The sequence below is a fragment of the Condylura cristata genome, unplaced genomic scaffold (genome assembly GCF_000260355.1).
Source record: "Condylura cristata isolate star-nosed mole 26May11 unplaced genomic scaffold, ConCri1.0 scaffold00048, whole genome shotgun sequence".
Classification (NCBI taxonomy): Eukaryota; Metazoa; Chordata; class Mammalia; order Eulipotyphla; family Talpidae; genus Condylura; species Condylura cristata.
In genome coordinates, this window is record NW_004567149.1 from 2,001,403 (window position 1) to 2,019,103 (window position 17,701).

At 39.7% G+C, this 17,701-nt stretch overlaps 1 protein-coding gene across 1 annotated transcript in view; it reads left to right on the top strand.

The window, feature by feature from the left end:
- ZNF184 (zinc finger protein 184) overlaps nt 1-13,728 on the top strand; it is a 15,438-nt gene extending 1,710 nt beyond the window's left edge. Inside the window, exons 3-6 of the mRNA XM_012734166.1 lie at nt 5,534-5,601; nt 8,204-8,330; nt 8,685-8,780; nt 11,240-13,728. Of these exons, the coding sequence (XP_012589620.1) occupies nt 5,534-5,601; nt 8,204-8,330; nt 8,685-8,780; nt 11,240-13,185 (2,237 nt within the window). The 3' untranslated portion in view covers nt 13,186-13,728. The remainder of the gene's footprint in view (nt 1-5,533; nt 5,602-8,203; nt 8,331-8,684; nt 8,781-11,239) is intronic.
- The last annotated feature ends 3,973 nt before the right edge of the window (nt 13,729-17,701 follow it).

Consider the following 17,701-nt stretch of genomic DNA (forward strand, 5'->3'; position numbering starts at 1 on the left):
TTAACCCGCTGCGCCACCAGGGAGGGCCTATATAGTTTATTTTTACATCATTTTGTGCATTGTTCCATCTCAGTTGTAATCCCCTTAGGTTTCCCATCACCAAATCACCCATGTGCCATCACCACAGTCCAGTGCATTTCGCTCCCCCCACTGTTTCTGATCCCATCCCCCACTCCACTGCCATAAAATATCTCTGGTATATAGCTGGTAGAACTATTTTTTGTGATCTCGGCCCCTTCCATTCAACTCTGTGGCAGAACATGGCAAGTTAGCCCAGAGTTGTGTGTGCTGCACTAACAACAAGGTAAAGCAGTGCTAATCAAATGTGGCCTGTGGTCCATCGCTAATCCCCGAAGTGCTTACTATCAGTCACCAGAATGTTAGGGGCAGTACTTGAGAGAAACATTGATAGCACTTTGAGAGCTATTTAGTGCTGTTATTTCTCACAATAATTTTAACAATTGGTGGTTAATTTTTATGACTTTGTCTTTTTATTTTTCTAGTAAATTTGTTTTAATTGTATTTTATAAGAATTGGTCCAAAACAGAATGCCAGAGGGAAAAAAAAAATCACAATGATGTAGCTGATGTCCTTGCTTGGTTTTTTGTATATTTTTCCCTAGGGAAAATAAACTTAATACTTGACATGTTAATGAAGCTCCACTGTGTTTAAATTTTATTTTTTTGCCATTATAACAGTTGCACTTCAGTTTAGCCATGCTAAAATCTGCTAGATAGATATTATATTGTGCATTATTAGTCTTGACCTTAAAAAAGAGCAGATGAGTTCCACATTATCGCCTTTATATTTTTAGTTGCTTTAACATCTATTCTTTTTTCCCGCACCATCCTTGTATTCCTTTGACATTTCCCTCTCTCACCCCCAAAAAAGACCACAGAGTCCTCAGGATGTTTGTTGGATATCCACTAGTTTTTAAAAATGTTTTACATTGTCGAATGTGAATATCCAAAATTTGGTTTTATTCTTCTGACTTTTTTTTTTTAAAGATTTATTTATTTATTCGTACAGAACTGGGGTACAGGCCAGAGAAGCGGAGGGTGAGAGGATTCACCAGAGACAGAGTGGGGTGCAGAACAGGCAGATCCACGAAGTACACTGCTGAGGGGAGCAGTGGGCGGGTCAGGAGAGGTCTGCTGCACCATGTGGTCTCCTCTGGGGCAGGCGGGGATCGAACTCATGCGGAAGTGGCTTAAGCTTCTTTGTGCTTTAACCCGCTGCGCCACCAGGGAGGGCCTTCTTCTGACTTATTTTGCTGCACAAAATTCTCTCAAATTTCCTTCATTTTGTTGAAAATGACTGCAATTTATTCTTTCCTGTGGCCATGTAATATGCCCGGGGTGAATGTGCAGTATCTCCTTGAGCCATCTGGCCACTGAAGGAAATTTATGTTGCTTCCATGTCCTAGCCATAAATAATGCTGCTGTGAATATTGCAGAACATCGGGCTTTGTTGATGATTTCGTTTTCTGTAGCTATATGCCCAAGAATGGGAGAGCCAGGTATTTCCATTTTCAGTTTTTTAAGGTAAATCTAGATTGCTCTCTGTAAAGGATTCACCAGTGCACATTCCCATGGACAGTGTGATAGGGCTTCTTCTCGTCCCACCTTCTTTCCTGCATCCTCCCCAGCACTTCTTCTTGGGAGTGTTTTTAATATGTGCCATTTTCATGGGTGTGAGATATGCTAGCCATTTGTAGTTTTAATCTGCATCTATTAGGCATGACATTTTTTCATATGTCTTAGCCTTCTGGATATTTTTTTTTAATGAATTATCTGTTTATAGCTGTTGTGCATTTTTTAAAAAAAATTATTGGATTATATGAGTTTTTGACATATCTGGGACATTAATCCCTTATCAGTTACATACATATTTTTTTGGTAAGTATTTTCTCCCATTCAGTTGGGTGTTTATTTAATCACTCTTTTGCTTTACAACTTGCTTTTCAACTTGATGTAATCCCTATCGTTTATGTTTTGAATTCTCTTGCCACAGAGGCAAGACCATAGAGGCAAAAACACCTTTATTGTTAATATTATGGAATATAATGCTTTATTCCAGTGTTTTCTTTCATGTATTGTATTGTTGCAGGTCTAATATCTAAATCTAATCCATTTGGGATTTATTTTTATGTATGGTGTTGAGGAGTAATCCATCTTCATTTTTTTAGGTGTGACTTTCTGATTTTCCATAAAAATTATAGATTAGGTGCTGGTATATGCATGGATTTATTTCTGGACTTTCAGTTATGTTCCACTGGTCTCTAGCTATTTTAGTGCCAATATCATATAGTTTTTTATTAAAAAGTATATATATTTATGCATATAAAAAAGAGGTTTAGGGCCCTCCCTGGTGGCGCATTGGGTTAAAGCACTGCACTGAGAGGCTAAAGGCCACTTCCACATGAGTTCGATCCCCGCCTGCCCTGGAGGTGACCACATGGCGCGGCAGACCTCTCCAGACCTGCCCGCTGCTCCCCTCAGCAGTGTACTTCGACAGTCTACCTGTTCTGCTCCCCGTTCTGTGTGTGGTGAATTCTCTCGCCATCCCTGCACCTCTGGCCTGTACCCCAGTTCTGTATCCATAAATAAATAAATCTTTAAAAAAAAAAAAAGAGGTTTAGGCCAGAGATGTGTAGGGAAGGGGTGAGAGGAGTCACCAGAAGGAGTGGGTCTACTTAACAGATGGATCTACTGAAATACACTGCTTAGGGGAGAAGCAGGCCAGACGGGAGGTCTGCTGCAGCATGGGGATCAGGTTAACTCCCTTCTGGGGACTGAACTCCTGTTGCAGTGGCAGGAAATCACTTGATAGTGCTATACCTTTAACCCTGCACCATCACGGAGGCCCCTATATTGTTTTCAGGTAACAAGGTACACCTCCATTTCTCTGCTTTTTTATTAGGGTTATTTATGTAATTTGAGGCCTTTTGTGGTTCTATGTAGATATCAATGTTTTCAGTTTCATTGAAAGGTATTTCTGGAATTTTGATGGGGCTTGTGTTAAATTTGTGTATAATTTTAGGCAAGATAATTGTATTGATCCTCCCCTTCCATGTACATGGACTATTCTTCCATCTCTTTTATGTCACTAAGTGTTTAATGACATCCAGTAGTTCTCCTTATCTCTTCTGTTAGATTGAATTCAAGGTATTTAATTTTTTTATTATTATTTTTATTTTATAACAGTTTATTTTACATTTTTACATATTTTTTCATGAAAGTATTTAATTTTTTGGGAAGCAATTATTATAGTAATTATTGGTTTCACTTGCTTCTTGTTCTTTATATATTAAAAAAAGCTATGGATTTTGTATGTTGATTTTGTAGCTTGCCACTTTGAGGTATTCAATTATTGTTTCTAGTAACTTCTTGAAGTCTTTAAGGTCTTTTTCTATATGTATCATCTGTCAAAAGTGATAGTTTTACATTCTTTTCCTATTCAGATCCCCTTTATTTCCTGCTCATTTTATAGCTCTGGCCAAAACATCTGTTTAACATAAGTTAAACAGAAGTGGTTGTAATAGATATCCTTGTCTTGTGTTGTACCTTATATGGAAAGCTTTCAGTTTTTCACTATTGAGTATTATATACTGGTTGTTGATGTGTGGTTGTGGCCTTTATTATATTGAGGTAGTTTCCTTCTATTCCCATCCTAAATTGAGTTTTTTTTTTAAAGATTTACTTATTTAAACATACAGAACTGGGGTACAGGCAAGAGGTGCAGGGCAGTGAGAGGAGACAGAGTGGGGAGCTGAACAGGCAGATGGAGGAAGTACTGCTGAGGGGATCAGTGGGCGGGTCAGAAGAGGTCTGCCGCCATCTGGAGCACCTCTGGGGCTAGCAGGAATCGAACTCATGCTGCACTGGCTTTAGCTTCTTAGTGCTGTGCTTTAACCCGCTGCGCCACCAGGGAGTTTTTATTATAAATGTGTATTGAATCTTGTATCAAATGCTTTCTTTGCATCTGTTACCATATGATTTGTATCTGTATGTTTATTGATATATCGATAAATCAGTTTTATAACAAGTAGAATGCCTTTATTCAAGGCATTCTACTTGTTTATATTTTTGACTTACATAACTGATTTTTATTTATCAAACCATCAAATTCTCTTGGTCTATGAAATACAGGGCATTCTTCCCACTTATTTTCAGTGTACAGATCTTTCCCTTCTTTGGTTATGTTTATTCCTTAAATATATATTGTTTTTGATGCAGTTATAAATGGGATTGTTTTCTTCACTTCTCTTTCTGATAGTCCATTATGAACTTAGAAACAACCATTTTTTGGTACATTGATTTTGTATCCTACAACTTTATTGAATTTGTTGATTAGTCCTAACAGCATTTTCTTAATGTAATCTTTAGTATTTTCTATATGGAATATCATGTAATCTGTAAACAGATGATTTTACTTTTTTCTTCTTACTTAGATGCCCTTTATTTCTTTTTCTTGCCTAACTGGGCCTAATTAGGACTTCCAATATTGTGCTGAATTAAAATGGTAGTAGTGGACACTCTCCTCTTCTTCCTAATCTTTACAGGAAACATTTTCAACCTGTCACCCATAAGTGTGACATTCGTGATTCATCATCACCACCCACACTAAGATATGAAGTCTTTTTTGTGCCCCTGCTCAAGACAATAACCATTCAGAGATAACCGCCATTCTAAGTTTCACTGTGCCAGCTTGGGCTGATTTTCAGTTTACTATTAATGGGCTCATATATGCATTCCTTTCATCTCTGGCTCATTTTGCTCAACGTTGTTTATGAGATACATTTATGCTGTTAGGTATATTAATAGCTTTCTTTTATATTATAAAACAAAATTCTGTTTTATGAGTATATCAGTTTATTCTACTGTTGAACACCCTGGGTTATTTCTAGTTTGAGGGTATTAGCAAAAGAACTCTGAACAGTTTTGATCATAATTCTTTATCGGACATAAACTCTTGTTTCTATGGTTGTATGGTCTTCAGAAAAGTGAACTTATTGATTCATAGGCAGCTATGTTTATCTCTACTACACATTGCCAAACAGTTTTCCTAAATAACTGATAACTTCACATCTCTACAACAATGTAAAAAAGTTCCAACTTTTCTGTATTCTTCTAGCACTTACTATTGACCATGACTTTAATTTATTAAACATTCTGTTGCCTTGGTAGTATAGCAAAATTTCAAAGGATCTGTGAAGGTTTCTGTAAAATAATGTGATTTTTTTATATTTTATTTGTAGCAGAGAAGGCAGAAGTATTTTCAGAGGATGCTTAGTAAGGAATATATATTGAATTATATGACTCCTAAGAATCCAGGGATAAGCTATCAGTCTGAAAGTGATACTTTATCTACTGATGAGTTTAGCAGGACGCTAAACTACTAGGCAGTAATCTTGTTACTTTTTGTGGCTCCTGAGAGTAAAGAATTCTTATTTTCAAGTAGAAAAGCGGATTTTACAGATTGGTGGAAAGAGCTTAATTGGACAGGCTTCACTGTGGCTTCTTCCCCGCAGGTTTGTCCTCTTCTGAGCCTGCGCTTCCCCGTGAGGGACAGCCTCTGCTGCCATCCGCCAGTTTTCAGGTAAGCTGGGATTTCCTGAGAGCGGTTTCAATCCTTTGTGTAGAATTGTGTATTCTTTTACCGTGGGGTATGTTTATACAAAACCAGGGAGCACAGTTTGTCCTGGGCTCCCTCCTGCCCTGTGGCCAGCTTCGCTGCTCTAGCTTAAGTAATGTTTTCACTCATGTCATGCTTACCAGCTGCAGTGATGAGAGTGCAGAAGAAGTTCATTTACTTAAAGAGACCAAATGGCTGCTCAGAAACAAAACAGCACTGTTTAAAGAGTTGGTTGTGTGTTATTAACTCTGGGTTACATCACATTGGTAACAGGACATTGCCCAGAGATTGTCTTTCTAGCAGATGTTTGGAGCGCCGCCTCTGGGGGCTCCCTCCTCTCCGTGACCTGTCCTGCCTCCGCAGTCCTGAGCTGCCACCTTTGTCTCAGCTCAGTAAGAGAGCACTGTCTTCGCTCAGGCCATGACGCCCTGCGGTCAAGGGCACCTCTAGGCAGGAGCTGAGGTGTTTATGAGGTTCATGGGATTGCTCTCCTCCTCTCAGTTATAACAGTGCTGACCTGCCTGATGGTCAAAGTCGAAAACACTTGTTTCAGATGCGTCGTTAAGTTTTCTACTTGCTTTTTCTAGCATTAGTCTAGTCCAGTGACTCTGTTATTGATACAGGCAGAAGTCCTAATAATTTATTATTCATTCATTCATTTTTATCCTTAATTATTTTAAAACTACATTAAAAATATAGTAAATAAAATAAAATGTAGGAAGTTCTCCTCACTGCCTCCAATTCCCACTTCCTAGTCCCACTGTTTATATGTGGTAGTGTATTTCAAATTTTTTTCTATTTATTTACATAAAACTTTCCTATACATAAAATGGGAGCTACCACATATAAATATACTGTTCTTAAGGCACAGGCACATTTCTAATGTACCTAGACAGAGCTACTTCACTTAAAAATGTCTACCTGGGGTCCTTCCTGGTGGCGCAAGGGGTTGAAACGCACAGCACTATGAGCCTGTCGGTAGCACTGCGCCAGAGTGGGATCCCCGGGCAGGCAGCTGACCCACACGGCGAGGCACACCTCTGCTGTCCCTCCCGCTGCTCCTCTCAGGAGTGGATTTCGGCCAGCCTGCCTCTTCTGTCCCCCACTCTGTCTCTCTCACCCTCTGCACCTGTGGCCTGCACCCCATCTCTTGTATGCATAAATACGTGGGTATAACATAAATTCTTTAACCATTGTCCTATTAAGGGGATCTCCCTAGTATCACCACCACAGTGTTGAAAGAATATTTGTACATAGTCTTTGAGGCCAGAAACACTTCTGAGAATGAATTCTGCTATTGAATGATGCACACAGACAGTTTTGATAGATGCTGGCAGATTGCTCCTCAGGTGGGCTGCATTACAGTTCTGTTCCCACAACATACGTATGAACACTTTCAGCAGTGACAGTGCCTTGTTTTACTACTTTCAGTAGATCGAAACATCTTTTCATGGGTAAAAGATTTAACCAGAGTGGGGTGTGAGAGGATTCACCAGAGACAGAGTGGGGAGCAGAACAGGCAGGTATACTGAAATACACTACTCAGGGGAGCGGAGGGCGAGACAGGAGAGGTCTGCCATGCCGTGTGGGTCAGCTTTCTGGCTGGGAATCGAACTCGTGCTGCAGTGGCTGTGGACAGCTTCCTAGTGCTGCACTTTAACCCACTACCTCACAGCCCGCTGCACCACCAGGGAGGGCCTCTTCATGTGTTATTAACACTGTCTTGTGCAGGATGACTCTCTGGGTTGTTGACCTTTTTGGGGTATTGTGGTTTGTCTTTTTTACTATATATTTGGTGAAACTAAAATAATTGCCTTTTGTTTACTAACAGGTTTTACATTTTTATGTGGTTACATGTTAATCTTTCTGTTGTATAATTCTGCCTTGTACACTTTAAACTCATAAACCTATTTCTTTTATTCTATCTTATTTTTGGTTTGTCTTTAAATTTTAATTTTCTAATCTTTGTTTTAGGACATCATTTAGTGACTAATTCCTTTTATTTTAACTAATTTGAAAATTGCTACTTCAGTTCTTATGGGTCTGCTTTTATAGTATTTTTTCAATGAATTTTATCTTTTACTAGGTCGCTCTTTTAGTTTATCTTTACCTTTGACATACTTTGGTATTTCTCCTGGTATATTTTGAAATATACAGGTCAAGTTTCCTCTTTAATTTTTTCAAAAAATTGGTAACACTTGCACATTGTAGGTAGTAAAACATAGTTTTGTTGTTAGTAAGTATACTGTTAATACTTGCCATAACGTGGCATATAATCATGACGATGAGGAGGAGGAGGAAGAGAGCAACAGAAACAAACACTGAGCACCTATTATACATCAGACTCTGAACTCAATACTTTAATTCTTACTAACTTAGTTAGTGAATTCTAGCTAATACGAGGTGCTGTTTTGTTTTTATACTCACTGTACAAAGGAGGAAATACCAAATCACTTTTCAGGTAGCCCATAGTTTGCCTTATTTACTTCTGTCAGCATTGCTAACTTCACCCTATCTTCCCTAGGTAAGTCTTTATAGGTAAACATAAATACATTTGGTATTTCAGGAATCAGTAACCTTCAAGGATGTGATAGTGGACTTCACCCAAGAAGAATGGAAACAGCTAGATCCTGTACAGAGAGATTTGTTCAGAGATGTGACATTGGAAAATTACACACATCTGGTCTCTATAGGTAAGAATGATTTCATTAAAGGCTGGGGTAAGGAAGACGAAGGTTCTCTCATGCGTAGGTGAATTTTGCCTTTAAATTAAGGAACCAAACAAAGACTTAGATTTTGAAAGATTTTGCAAAGGTTTCTACTCTTTTAGCAAGTGGAAGAGAAAGCTTACTTTTTCCAAACCCTGGTAAGTTCCCAAATTATACCACATCTGGCAGTTTTTAACATCGAAGCTTGATAAGCTAATTCATGCCTGTCATACTTGTCACACATATCCTTTCCTATGAAGACAAAGTGGGGAGACTAAACTCTCTGTTGGCACTTTTCCCTTACTGAAGACGAGTCACCTTCTCTGCCCCCCTAAACAGGACTCCAAGATTCCAAACCTGATGTGATTTCCCAATTAGAGCAAATGACAGAGCCATGGGTAATGGAGTCTGGAGTTCCAGGCGTTACCTTTGAAGGTAAGTCATGGACACCCAGCAGGTACGTGTCAGCAATTCTAACTACAAGCTTGATAAGGGGATTTTATGTCTGAAATGGAGATGTGCTTGCTGCTCTTTAAAGAGCCTCCTCTGAAAAAAATGGGAAGCCATCTGGACTCTCTTATGCTTTGTCAAAACACCCTCTCAAAATATATTCTATTTTTATACTCCTTTTCAGAGGAACTATCCTTCCTTCCTCTTGATAGGGATTCTGGATTCCATCTTTTCCACCTACTTGAAGGTGCAGATCTCATGATTATCACCCCCCCTTTTTTGCAGTTAGGGTTTCCCCTCTGGATTATGGGCTCCATCCCAAATAGCTGCAGACAGAATTAGGTAACTTAATACTTTTGTTCCAAATCCTTTTAGTCAGTACAGTTCATCTTCTGACCACCGTGCAGTCTGCCTCCTTACCTCCCAGACTCTGCAAAAGTGATTTTGATAATGGAGCCTTTGGTTTTTTCATCACTTGTTCCTTTCTTAATCTCACTCTGTAGCTTCTGATCCTACTTATTAGACGATCCTTGAAATCATGAATAACTTTGTCATAAATCAGCAGTTCCCACACTGCACACAGAGACCTGTTCAAAGTTCTGACCCTGGAAAAACATACAAACCTAGCTACTCTGCTCTTTCTGTAATGACTGAAGGGTTTTCAGAAATGCCTGAGATTTATTGGTAAACACTTAAGTACACTATCTGCTCAAGTTGGAATTTTTAAAAACTTTAAAATAAAACTTGACAGTACATGTTAATAAAGCCTTTATTAAGAACAACAACAGCAGTAAGTTTTTTGAATTGGGCTCCAGGGAGGGGTCTCTCTCAGCGTTAATGAGGTGGGGAAGCGGTAGAGAGGAAGGGGCTTCTTGTTAATAATAATAATAAGTTTTAAAAAAGAATGTGATGTTCAAATTTGAGAAGTGTTCGTTTATCTGAAGAATTGGCAGTAATCACCTAAAATTTCTAACTATAGGACCACTCAGAATTTTTTAATGTGCAGTTAGACTTTCCAGCAGGGATGTGTAAATATACCATTTCTCCTCACTCTGCACCCCCCCCCCATCTTTTTTTATTCATACTGCACTTCAAAAATTTTCTCTTAGAAGATTGGGTTCCTGGAACCCAATTTAGGAAACTAAAGTCATTGTTGGTTGGGTTTTTTGTTTCTTTTTTCAGAGAAGGAGTTTATTAACTTGTACTTGTTAGTAAAAAATAATAATAATTAACTAATGATAGTAAAACTTGTCTGGTTTTATTATAAATTAAAAATAAAGCTTTTAAAAGTTCCAAGTTGAGCAGAGAGAAAATAATTTTAAAATATTTAAGTGTGTATAGAAAAATCTCAGGCTTTCCTGAAAATCCTGTAGTCATTCCAAAAAAGAATTACTTAGGTGAAAATAATAATGGAAGCCCATGTGGCGTGGACAGGGTAGGTAGTTCCAGTGATCCAGTCAATAGCCAGAGGCAGTCACTCAGAGTGTAGCCCATGCTTCCGCCCTTTACTGCTGGACCGTGACTGGTGGTGAGCATGCCCTTTTCAGCATCCAGAGCAGACTTGTTCTAGACCAGTGACGTGGCTACTTTAACTCTGTAAAAACGATTCACAGAGTTCAGGCATCTGCAAAGGCCATCGAAGTTGTGATGTTACCTTCATTGAGGGTGCCACTGGCCCAGCATTACTTCCTTACCCTTCCAGTGCCAACTCTTTGCTCTGCAGGTTACTTTGGTAACCTGGCTCCTGCCCAGTCATGAGCAGTAACCCTGACCTGTATTCGGTCTCACTGGTCCACCTTGTCCTTTTGCAGTCTGGCTGTCAGCACCATCTGTTATTTCTCCATGCACAGGGGTGTTGCATATCGTAGATGTTGCATGTAGTAAAGTGGGAGCTGCTTTCTAGTAGGCATGGTGTATTCAGCCTGACCTTCTCGAACTTTCTTCAGCCCTTCATTCTTTGCTCCACCCCTAAGACTGTGTGGAGGACAGGATGGTGTGGATATGTTGGTCAGGGTTGCATATTTGCTTTCATCCTTCCTCTGAAACTCCCACAAGGACTAGAAAGCAGTATCTGTAGCCTTTTTTAACAGCATCCGAATCCATGGGATCCACAGCCTTCACTGTGAAGTACTTCAGGAGGCATGTGTCACTTTTAATTTAACTATGTCTGATTCTATGTCACTTTTTAAATTAACCACCCCCTTAAATGGAGTTCCCTTACTGGTTCCTAGAGATTATCTATGAAATTGATATTAGATATTCTTGCACTTTCATACTTTTTCATTTTCCTTCTCTCTACCCATCTTTCTCCCCACATAATAAGGGTTAAATTTGAAAATACTCAGTGTCCTGAGAGCTTTATTTTTAGTTTTATTAGGCTAGTCCCACCACAGCAGGACTTTTTTCCATCTCTATTCAGAGAACACTGACATTTTCTTTTTCAGACTGGGAGACAAGACCAGAAAATAGCTCATCAATCCCAGAGCTGAACATACCTGAAGAACAACCATCTCCAGAGGCATTAGTTGAAAAATACAAAAGGAATGATGCTTGTAGCTCCAGCTTTTTAGAAACTAGGGAAGCTGAAGGCAGTCTAGAAAGGCAGCAGATACTGCCAAGGGAAGTAAAAGTAACTGAAAAGACAATACCCACTTGCGACAGAGGCGCTATGACTGGTGATGTTGAAAAAAGTACCACTATTAACTCAACCACTGTAACACAAAAAATATCTTCAGAGGAAACCCCTACTAAAACAAATGTCAAACGGAATTTAAATCCAGCCAAAAAAGAAAAGTCATGTAAGTGCAGTGAATGTGGGAAAGCTTTTAGTTACTGTTCAGCTCTTATTCGCCATCAGAGAACACATACGGGAGAAAAACCCTACAAATGCAATGAATGTGATAAAGCCTTCAGCCGGAGTGAAAACCTGATAAACCATCAAAGAATTCATACTGGAGATAAGCCATATAAGTGTGATCAGTGTGGAAAGGGCTTCATTGAGGGGCCATCTCTTATTCAACATCAAAGAATTCACACTGGAGAAAAACCCTATAAATGTGATGAATGTGGGAAAGCTTTTAGTCAGAGGACCCATCTTGTTCAACATCAGAGAATTCATACTGGGGAGAAACCATATACTTGTAATGAGTGTGGAAAGTCCTTTAGCCAGAGAGGCCATTTTATGGAACATCAGAAAATTCACACAGGAGAAAAACCTTTTAAATGTGATGAATGTGATAAAACCTTCACCAGAAGCACACACCTTACTCAACATCAAAAAATTCACACCGGTGAGAAAACCTATAAATGTAATGAGTGTGGGAAGGCCTTCAATGGACCCTCAACATTTATCCGACATCATATGATTCATACCGGTGAAAAACCATACGAGTGCAATGAATGTGGGAAAGCCTTTAGTCAGCACTCAAACCTTACACAACACCAGAAAACACACACTGGGGAGAAACCTTATGACTGTGCTGAGTGTGGAAAATCCTTTAGTTACTGGTCATCCCTTGCACAACATCTGAAAATTCATACTGGAGAAAAACCTTACAAATGCAATGAATGTGGAAAGGCCTTCAGTTACTGCTCATCCCTTACCCAGCATCGGAGAATTCATACCAGAGAAAAGCCCTTTGAATGCAATGAGTGTGGAAAGGCTTTCAGTTATCTCTCAAACCTTAACCAACATCAGAAGACTCATTCCCAAGAGAAGGCTTATGAATGTAAGGAATGTGGAAAAGCTTTTATTCGGAGTTCTTCTCTTGCTAAACACGAAAGAATCCACACTGGTGAGAAACCCTACCAGTGTCACGAATGTGGGAAAACCTTCAGTTACGGCTCATCGCTTATTCAGCACAGGAAAATCCATACTGGAGAAAGACCTTACAAGTGTAATGAATGCGGAAGAGCCTTCAACCAGAACATACACCTTACACAACATAAGAGAATTCACACAGGCGCAAAGCCTTACGAGTGTGCTGAGTGTGGCAAGGCCTTTCGACATTGTTCGTCTCTTGCACAACATCAAAAAACTCACACAGAAGAAAAACCCTACCAGTGTAATAAGTGTGAAAAGGCTTTTAGCCAGAGCTCCCATCTGGCTCAGCATCAGCGGATTCACACTGGAGAGAAACCCTATAAGTGCAATGAATGTGACAAAGCCTTCAGCCGGAGTACACATCTGACTGAACATCAGAACACTCATACTGGAGAGAAGCCTTACAACTGTAACGAGTGCAGGAAAACTTTCAGCCAGAGCACTTACCTTGTTCAGCATCAGAGAATACATTCAGGAGAGAAGCCTTTTGGGTGTAATGATTGCGGGAAAGCTTTCAGGTACCGTTCTGCGCTCAACAAGCATCAGAGACTACACCCTGGCATCTGACTACTCTAGAAACATCATATGTGTAGGGGATGCATTTGTTAGAGTTTGTCATTTTGTTAAGTCCTGAAGAATCAGAGTAGAATGAGAAACCACTTAAAAACACTGCAACTTTTTCCCTGTCACTATGAAAGGGAAAATACATTAGGCTGAACTAACCAATTATGCTGTTAAGCAATTTTGTGGCATTGGAACATTCAACTTTAAAGCTACAGTTTCCTCTGTGAAATGAGGGATTTGGATTCGATAATTTCAAAGGTTACTGGAGTTTTATATTCACTTTTGTATAGTCACAATATATTCTTGAATAGGACTATTGTACATCAGCATTTTGCTGTGTTGCAGCTAGAGTGTGTATATTAATGCATGTTTTGCCAATAGGAAACATTTGTGCTTTAGTAATATGAGTGTGGAATCTCTTATGCTCCTGTTACAACATGTTGAAATTAAGTAACTGGTTCCTAATAAAAAGAATTTACTCTCCAATTATTGATTTAGTAGAATATGTGGCTTAAATCAGTACAGATGTTAAACCTTCCTACTGTTTTCTCATCTAGTATGTATAACTTTCTAAGAGTTTATCATAACTACTGAGCTCCTCTTTTATTGCTTGAGCCAGTGTTGTTTTTTTTTTCTTTTTTTAAAGATTTATTCATTTGTACATACAGAACTGGGGTACAGGCCAGAGGCTCAGGGGCGGTGAGAGGCTTCACCAGAGACAGAGTGGGGAGCAGAACAGGCAGATCGACAAAGACCACTGCTGAGGGGAGCAGCAGGCGGGTCAGGAGAGGTCTGCCGCGCCATGTGGTCACCTCCGGGGCAGGCGGGAATCAAACTCATGTTCAAGTGTCTTTAGCTTCTCAGTGCTGTGCTTTGACCTGCTGCGCCACCAGGGAGGGCCGAGCCAGTGTTTTTTTACGCCTAGTTGGAGTGAAACCACTTTGGGAACTTTGAAAAATTGTGTTGCTAAGGCCTCACCACCAGAGATTATAATTTAATTGGCTTGGGGTGGGAGGAGGACCCAGGTCCCAGTAATTTTTCCTTCATTCCTTACGCATACCCTTGTAAAGAATAACGGGACTGGATTTTGTACCCAGTCAGAGTTCACTAGTTAGCTAGTAGCTGCTTCTTGTGGCCCTTAAAACCTCACAAAATATAGTGTAATTTAAACTGTAATCTTGCTTAATAAATGGGATTTTGCAAGCTCTGGGAAGGAGGGTCAATGTGTTTTCTCAACAAAATGCAGAAATTAAATAGCTGTGTAAAATATTTATCCTTTTACTTGCTTTTCCATGGTTTCTTGACTTAGAGGAAAATGACACTCCTGGGTTTATATACCTCAAAATCTCTGTGGTTCTTTGTAGAAACCCTGGTTAGGATAACATCTCAGCCAAAACCAAATAAGGGTCTAGCCATAAAGAGATCAGCCTTACTTCTCCAGATACAGTCTACCAGAGGAACTCTTTTAGAAGCAACAGGTGGCGCAGAAATTGATTGCTGTGTACATAAAGAGTTCTAGGTTGTTCCTACATGTGGAAAAGAAAAAATCGTACTTTGTTTATATAAATACCAGTGACCTATATTGGAAATTTGTCAGCTCGGTAACTTAAGATGCCACACAGTGAAGAACAGGGGTAAGTCAGGACATTCAGCCTAGCCATTTAAATCTCAGGATCTTTTTCTGTTGTTACATAAATCCTCTGTAAAGAAGCAGTGCTTCTAGTTTCTCAAGGCTTCCAGTTATATAGCAATTACAGTAACCACCTTGCAAAGAGGGAAAAGCCGGCTGAGAGGAATGGGTCTCAGGCTATGGGCCACGTCTTGTTGGAATCTGAGCCAGTGCCATAGTACAGGAAGTGGAGTTTATGCTCCCCTGCAAAGGACATCCCAAATGGAAAACACCAGTCTCTGGAGTGGGAAAACATGGATTCCTCTCTGAAGGAGGAATTCTGTATGGAAATTGGTCACTGGCCCTGAAAAATCCCTCATTCATTTGAGCTCTTCAGATCAAACCCAGAACACCAAAAATAGGTGATCTTTTTACAGAAATATGCCTTTGCTCTGCTTACTTGCATCTTCCTAAACTTTGGAAGCAGCCAACAGGCAGTAAGACTCCAGAAGTTAACATGATCTTGGTTTCTCTATCACCTCTCAAAAACAGCTCACTAGCTGTCAGAACATTCTCGGAAGTAGATGGATTTGCAGTTGCTGCTCTTACTCAGGTATGTCTGAGATCCTTTCCTTTGTAACCTGACGTGTCACCTTTTAGCCCTCCTCACCCCTAGTTTAAGAGCAGAAAAGGTTTTGTGTTTTTTTTAACATTCTAATACTGTTTGAGTAAATCTCATTTTTATTTTTACATAGAAGTGAAATGTATGCCAGAGACTTCTGGAGGGAGGTAAAAGGATTCACCAGAGACAGCGGGAAGCAGAACAGACAAATTTATTGAAACACACTGCTAAGGGGTGCAGCAGGATGAGACAGGAGAGGTCTGCTGTGCCATATGTGGGTTAGCCACCTGGGTGGGAATCGAACTCAGGCCCTAGCAGTGATGGCACTGGGACTTAACCCCGTGGCCATCAGGAAGGCCCAGTGAAGTTTTTAAAAAATGTTTTCTTGGCTTGGTATTAACTATATCACTATATGCCATGAATACCTTGTATAACATTAACATTAGTTCCTTAATACTTATCTCAGTATTATCTTAATACTTATTATCCCATTATTAAATCAGTGGGGACAATTGAAACTCAGGAGTTAGAACTTTTTTCTGAAAGTTATGATTAGTTCAGAAAAGATAGCAGAGGTACTTAGTCTACCTTAGAGATCTAATGTTCATTGACAAACTGCCCAAAAAGAAAAATAGCTCAGAAAAAAGAAAAAAGGGCCACAGATTTATGAGGAAAGGAATTCTACACTGCTTACAAAAATTTCTAATATCTTCATATGTAGTTTCTTTGGGATGTTCCGGTGTCTAAGATTGAGCATATCAAAATTTCCTCTAGAGCCTACACTGTAATTGCCTTCTCTGCCACCAGATTTTAGATATAGGGTCACCTAAAAACCTAAAGGTTTCTGTCAAATTGAGGGGAAGGGAAAAATATCACAATCTAGTCACTCATTTTTTAACATTTTCATTAAAAGTCATTTAAACATAGCCATTTCTTCCAGAGAAGCCTAACCTTAAAGTGGTTGGGACTGTAGAGAGCTCATTATCCTACTATAGCAATAAATAAAATGTGTAAAATGTTAAGTGATATAAATACCAATAAAGCAGGATGAGGAGCTTGTGAGAAATTCCCTCAGGTCTGTGGTGCAATTGTAGATGGATTGGAGTACGCTGTTCTACGGAGGATCTGGAGCGCAGACTGGAGGAAGAGAAGGAATGAACTGGGTAGTTGTGTGGGACTTTTTGGGAGGAGGGACAAACAATGGCCTGGAAGTAACTGAGCAGAAAAGACACTGCCTCACAAGTAAGTCTCACATAAAAGAGATGCAAAGGGGGGGCCCTCCCCAGTGGCACAACGGGTTAAAACACAGCACCATGAAGCTGTCTGCAGCCACTGCAGCGCAAGTTCAATCCCCGGCCACGTTGCTGACTCAACATGGCATGGAGGACTGCTGACCCACCCAGCAGAGTCAGTCAGTCTGCCTGTTCTGTCCCCCATTCTGTCTCTGGTGAATCCTCTTACCACCCCTGAACCTCTGGCCTGTACCCCAGTTCTGTATGCATGAATAAATACATCTTTTTTAAAAAAAAATGCAAGGAAATATGGGGGGAGAGCAATCATGACCCAAAGCCCAAGGTAATTATGGCACCCAGGCTGGAGGGAATGATGAAGAAGCTGAGACAGGCACATCTACTGTGTATAGATCGGTGTGTTGGTGAGTATGGACAGCTTTAAAGAGCTAGAGGCAGACAGTAAGTCTGAGCTACATCAGTGTGATCCAAACTTCACATTTTCTAGGCTATGTTTCTTAAACACTTATTTTCGACAAGTTAGTTTCCCTTATAGATCTGACTCCCACATTTTGTATTCATTGTGTACCCTTGGGATACTCAGTGGGAATCCATTGAGTTGTCGTGACATTCTGTTTTACATACCAGTCCCAAATGGGTTTGGTCAATGTGAATCAGTCCCAGTGAATTATTACTTTATGGTGGTTATCTTGTTTTAAAAACTGGGGACCAAGTCCTGGATATTGTTAACCACTTACTAAAGATCAACATTTTAGACCATTTAAGCTGCACTAATGACAACTGTAGGAGGTTTGTGTTGCTACCCCTATCTACAGATAATTACATTTAAGTGGTAAAGTAACTTTCCTATAGAAAAGTGAAGTCAGTATTTCAATTCTGGAAATTTTTAAAGTCTCTTTTCTTCAAAGTCTATTTTTCCATGTAATCACACTTTTGAAAGTCTCCAAAGATAGCACTACCTTTGAGTGGTCAATCAACTGGGTTTCTCATAGTGTCAAGAATATATAGCTGAAATTCTCCTAGTGACAAGAACATATA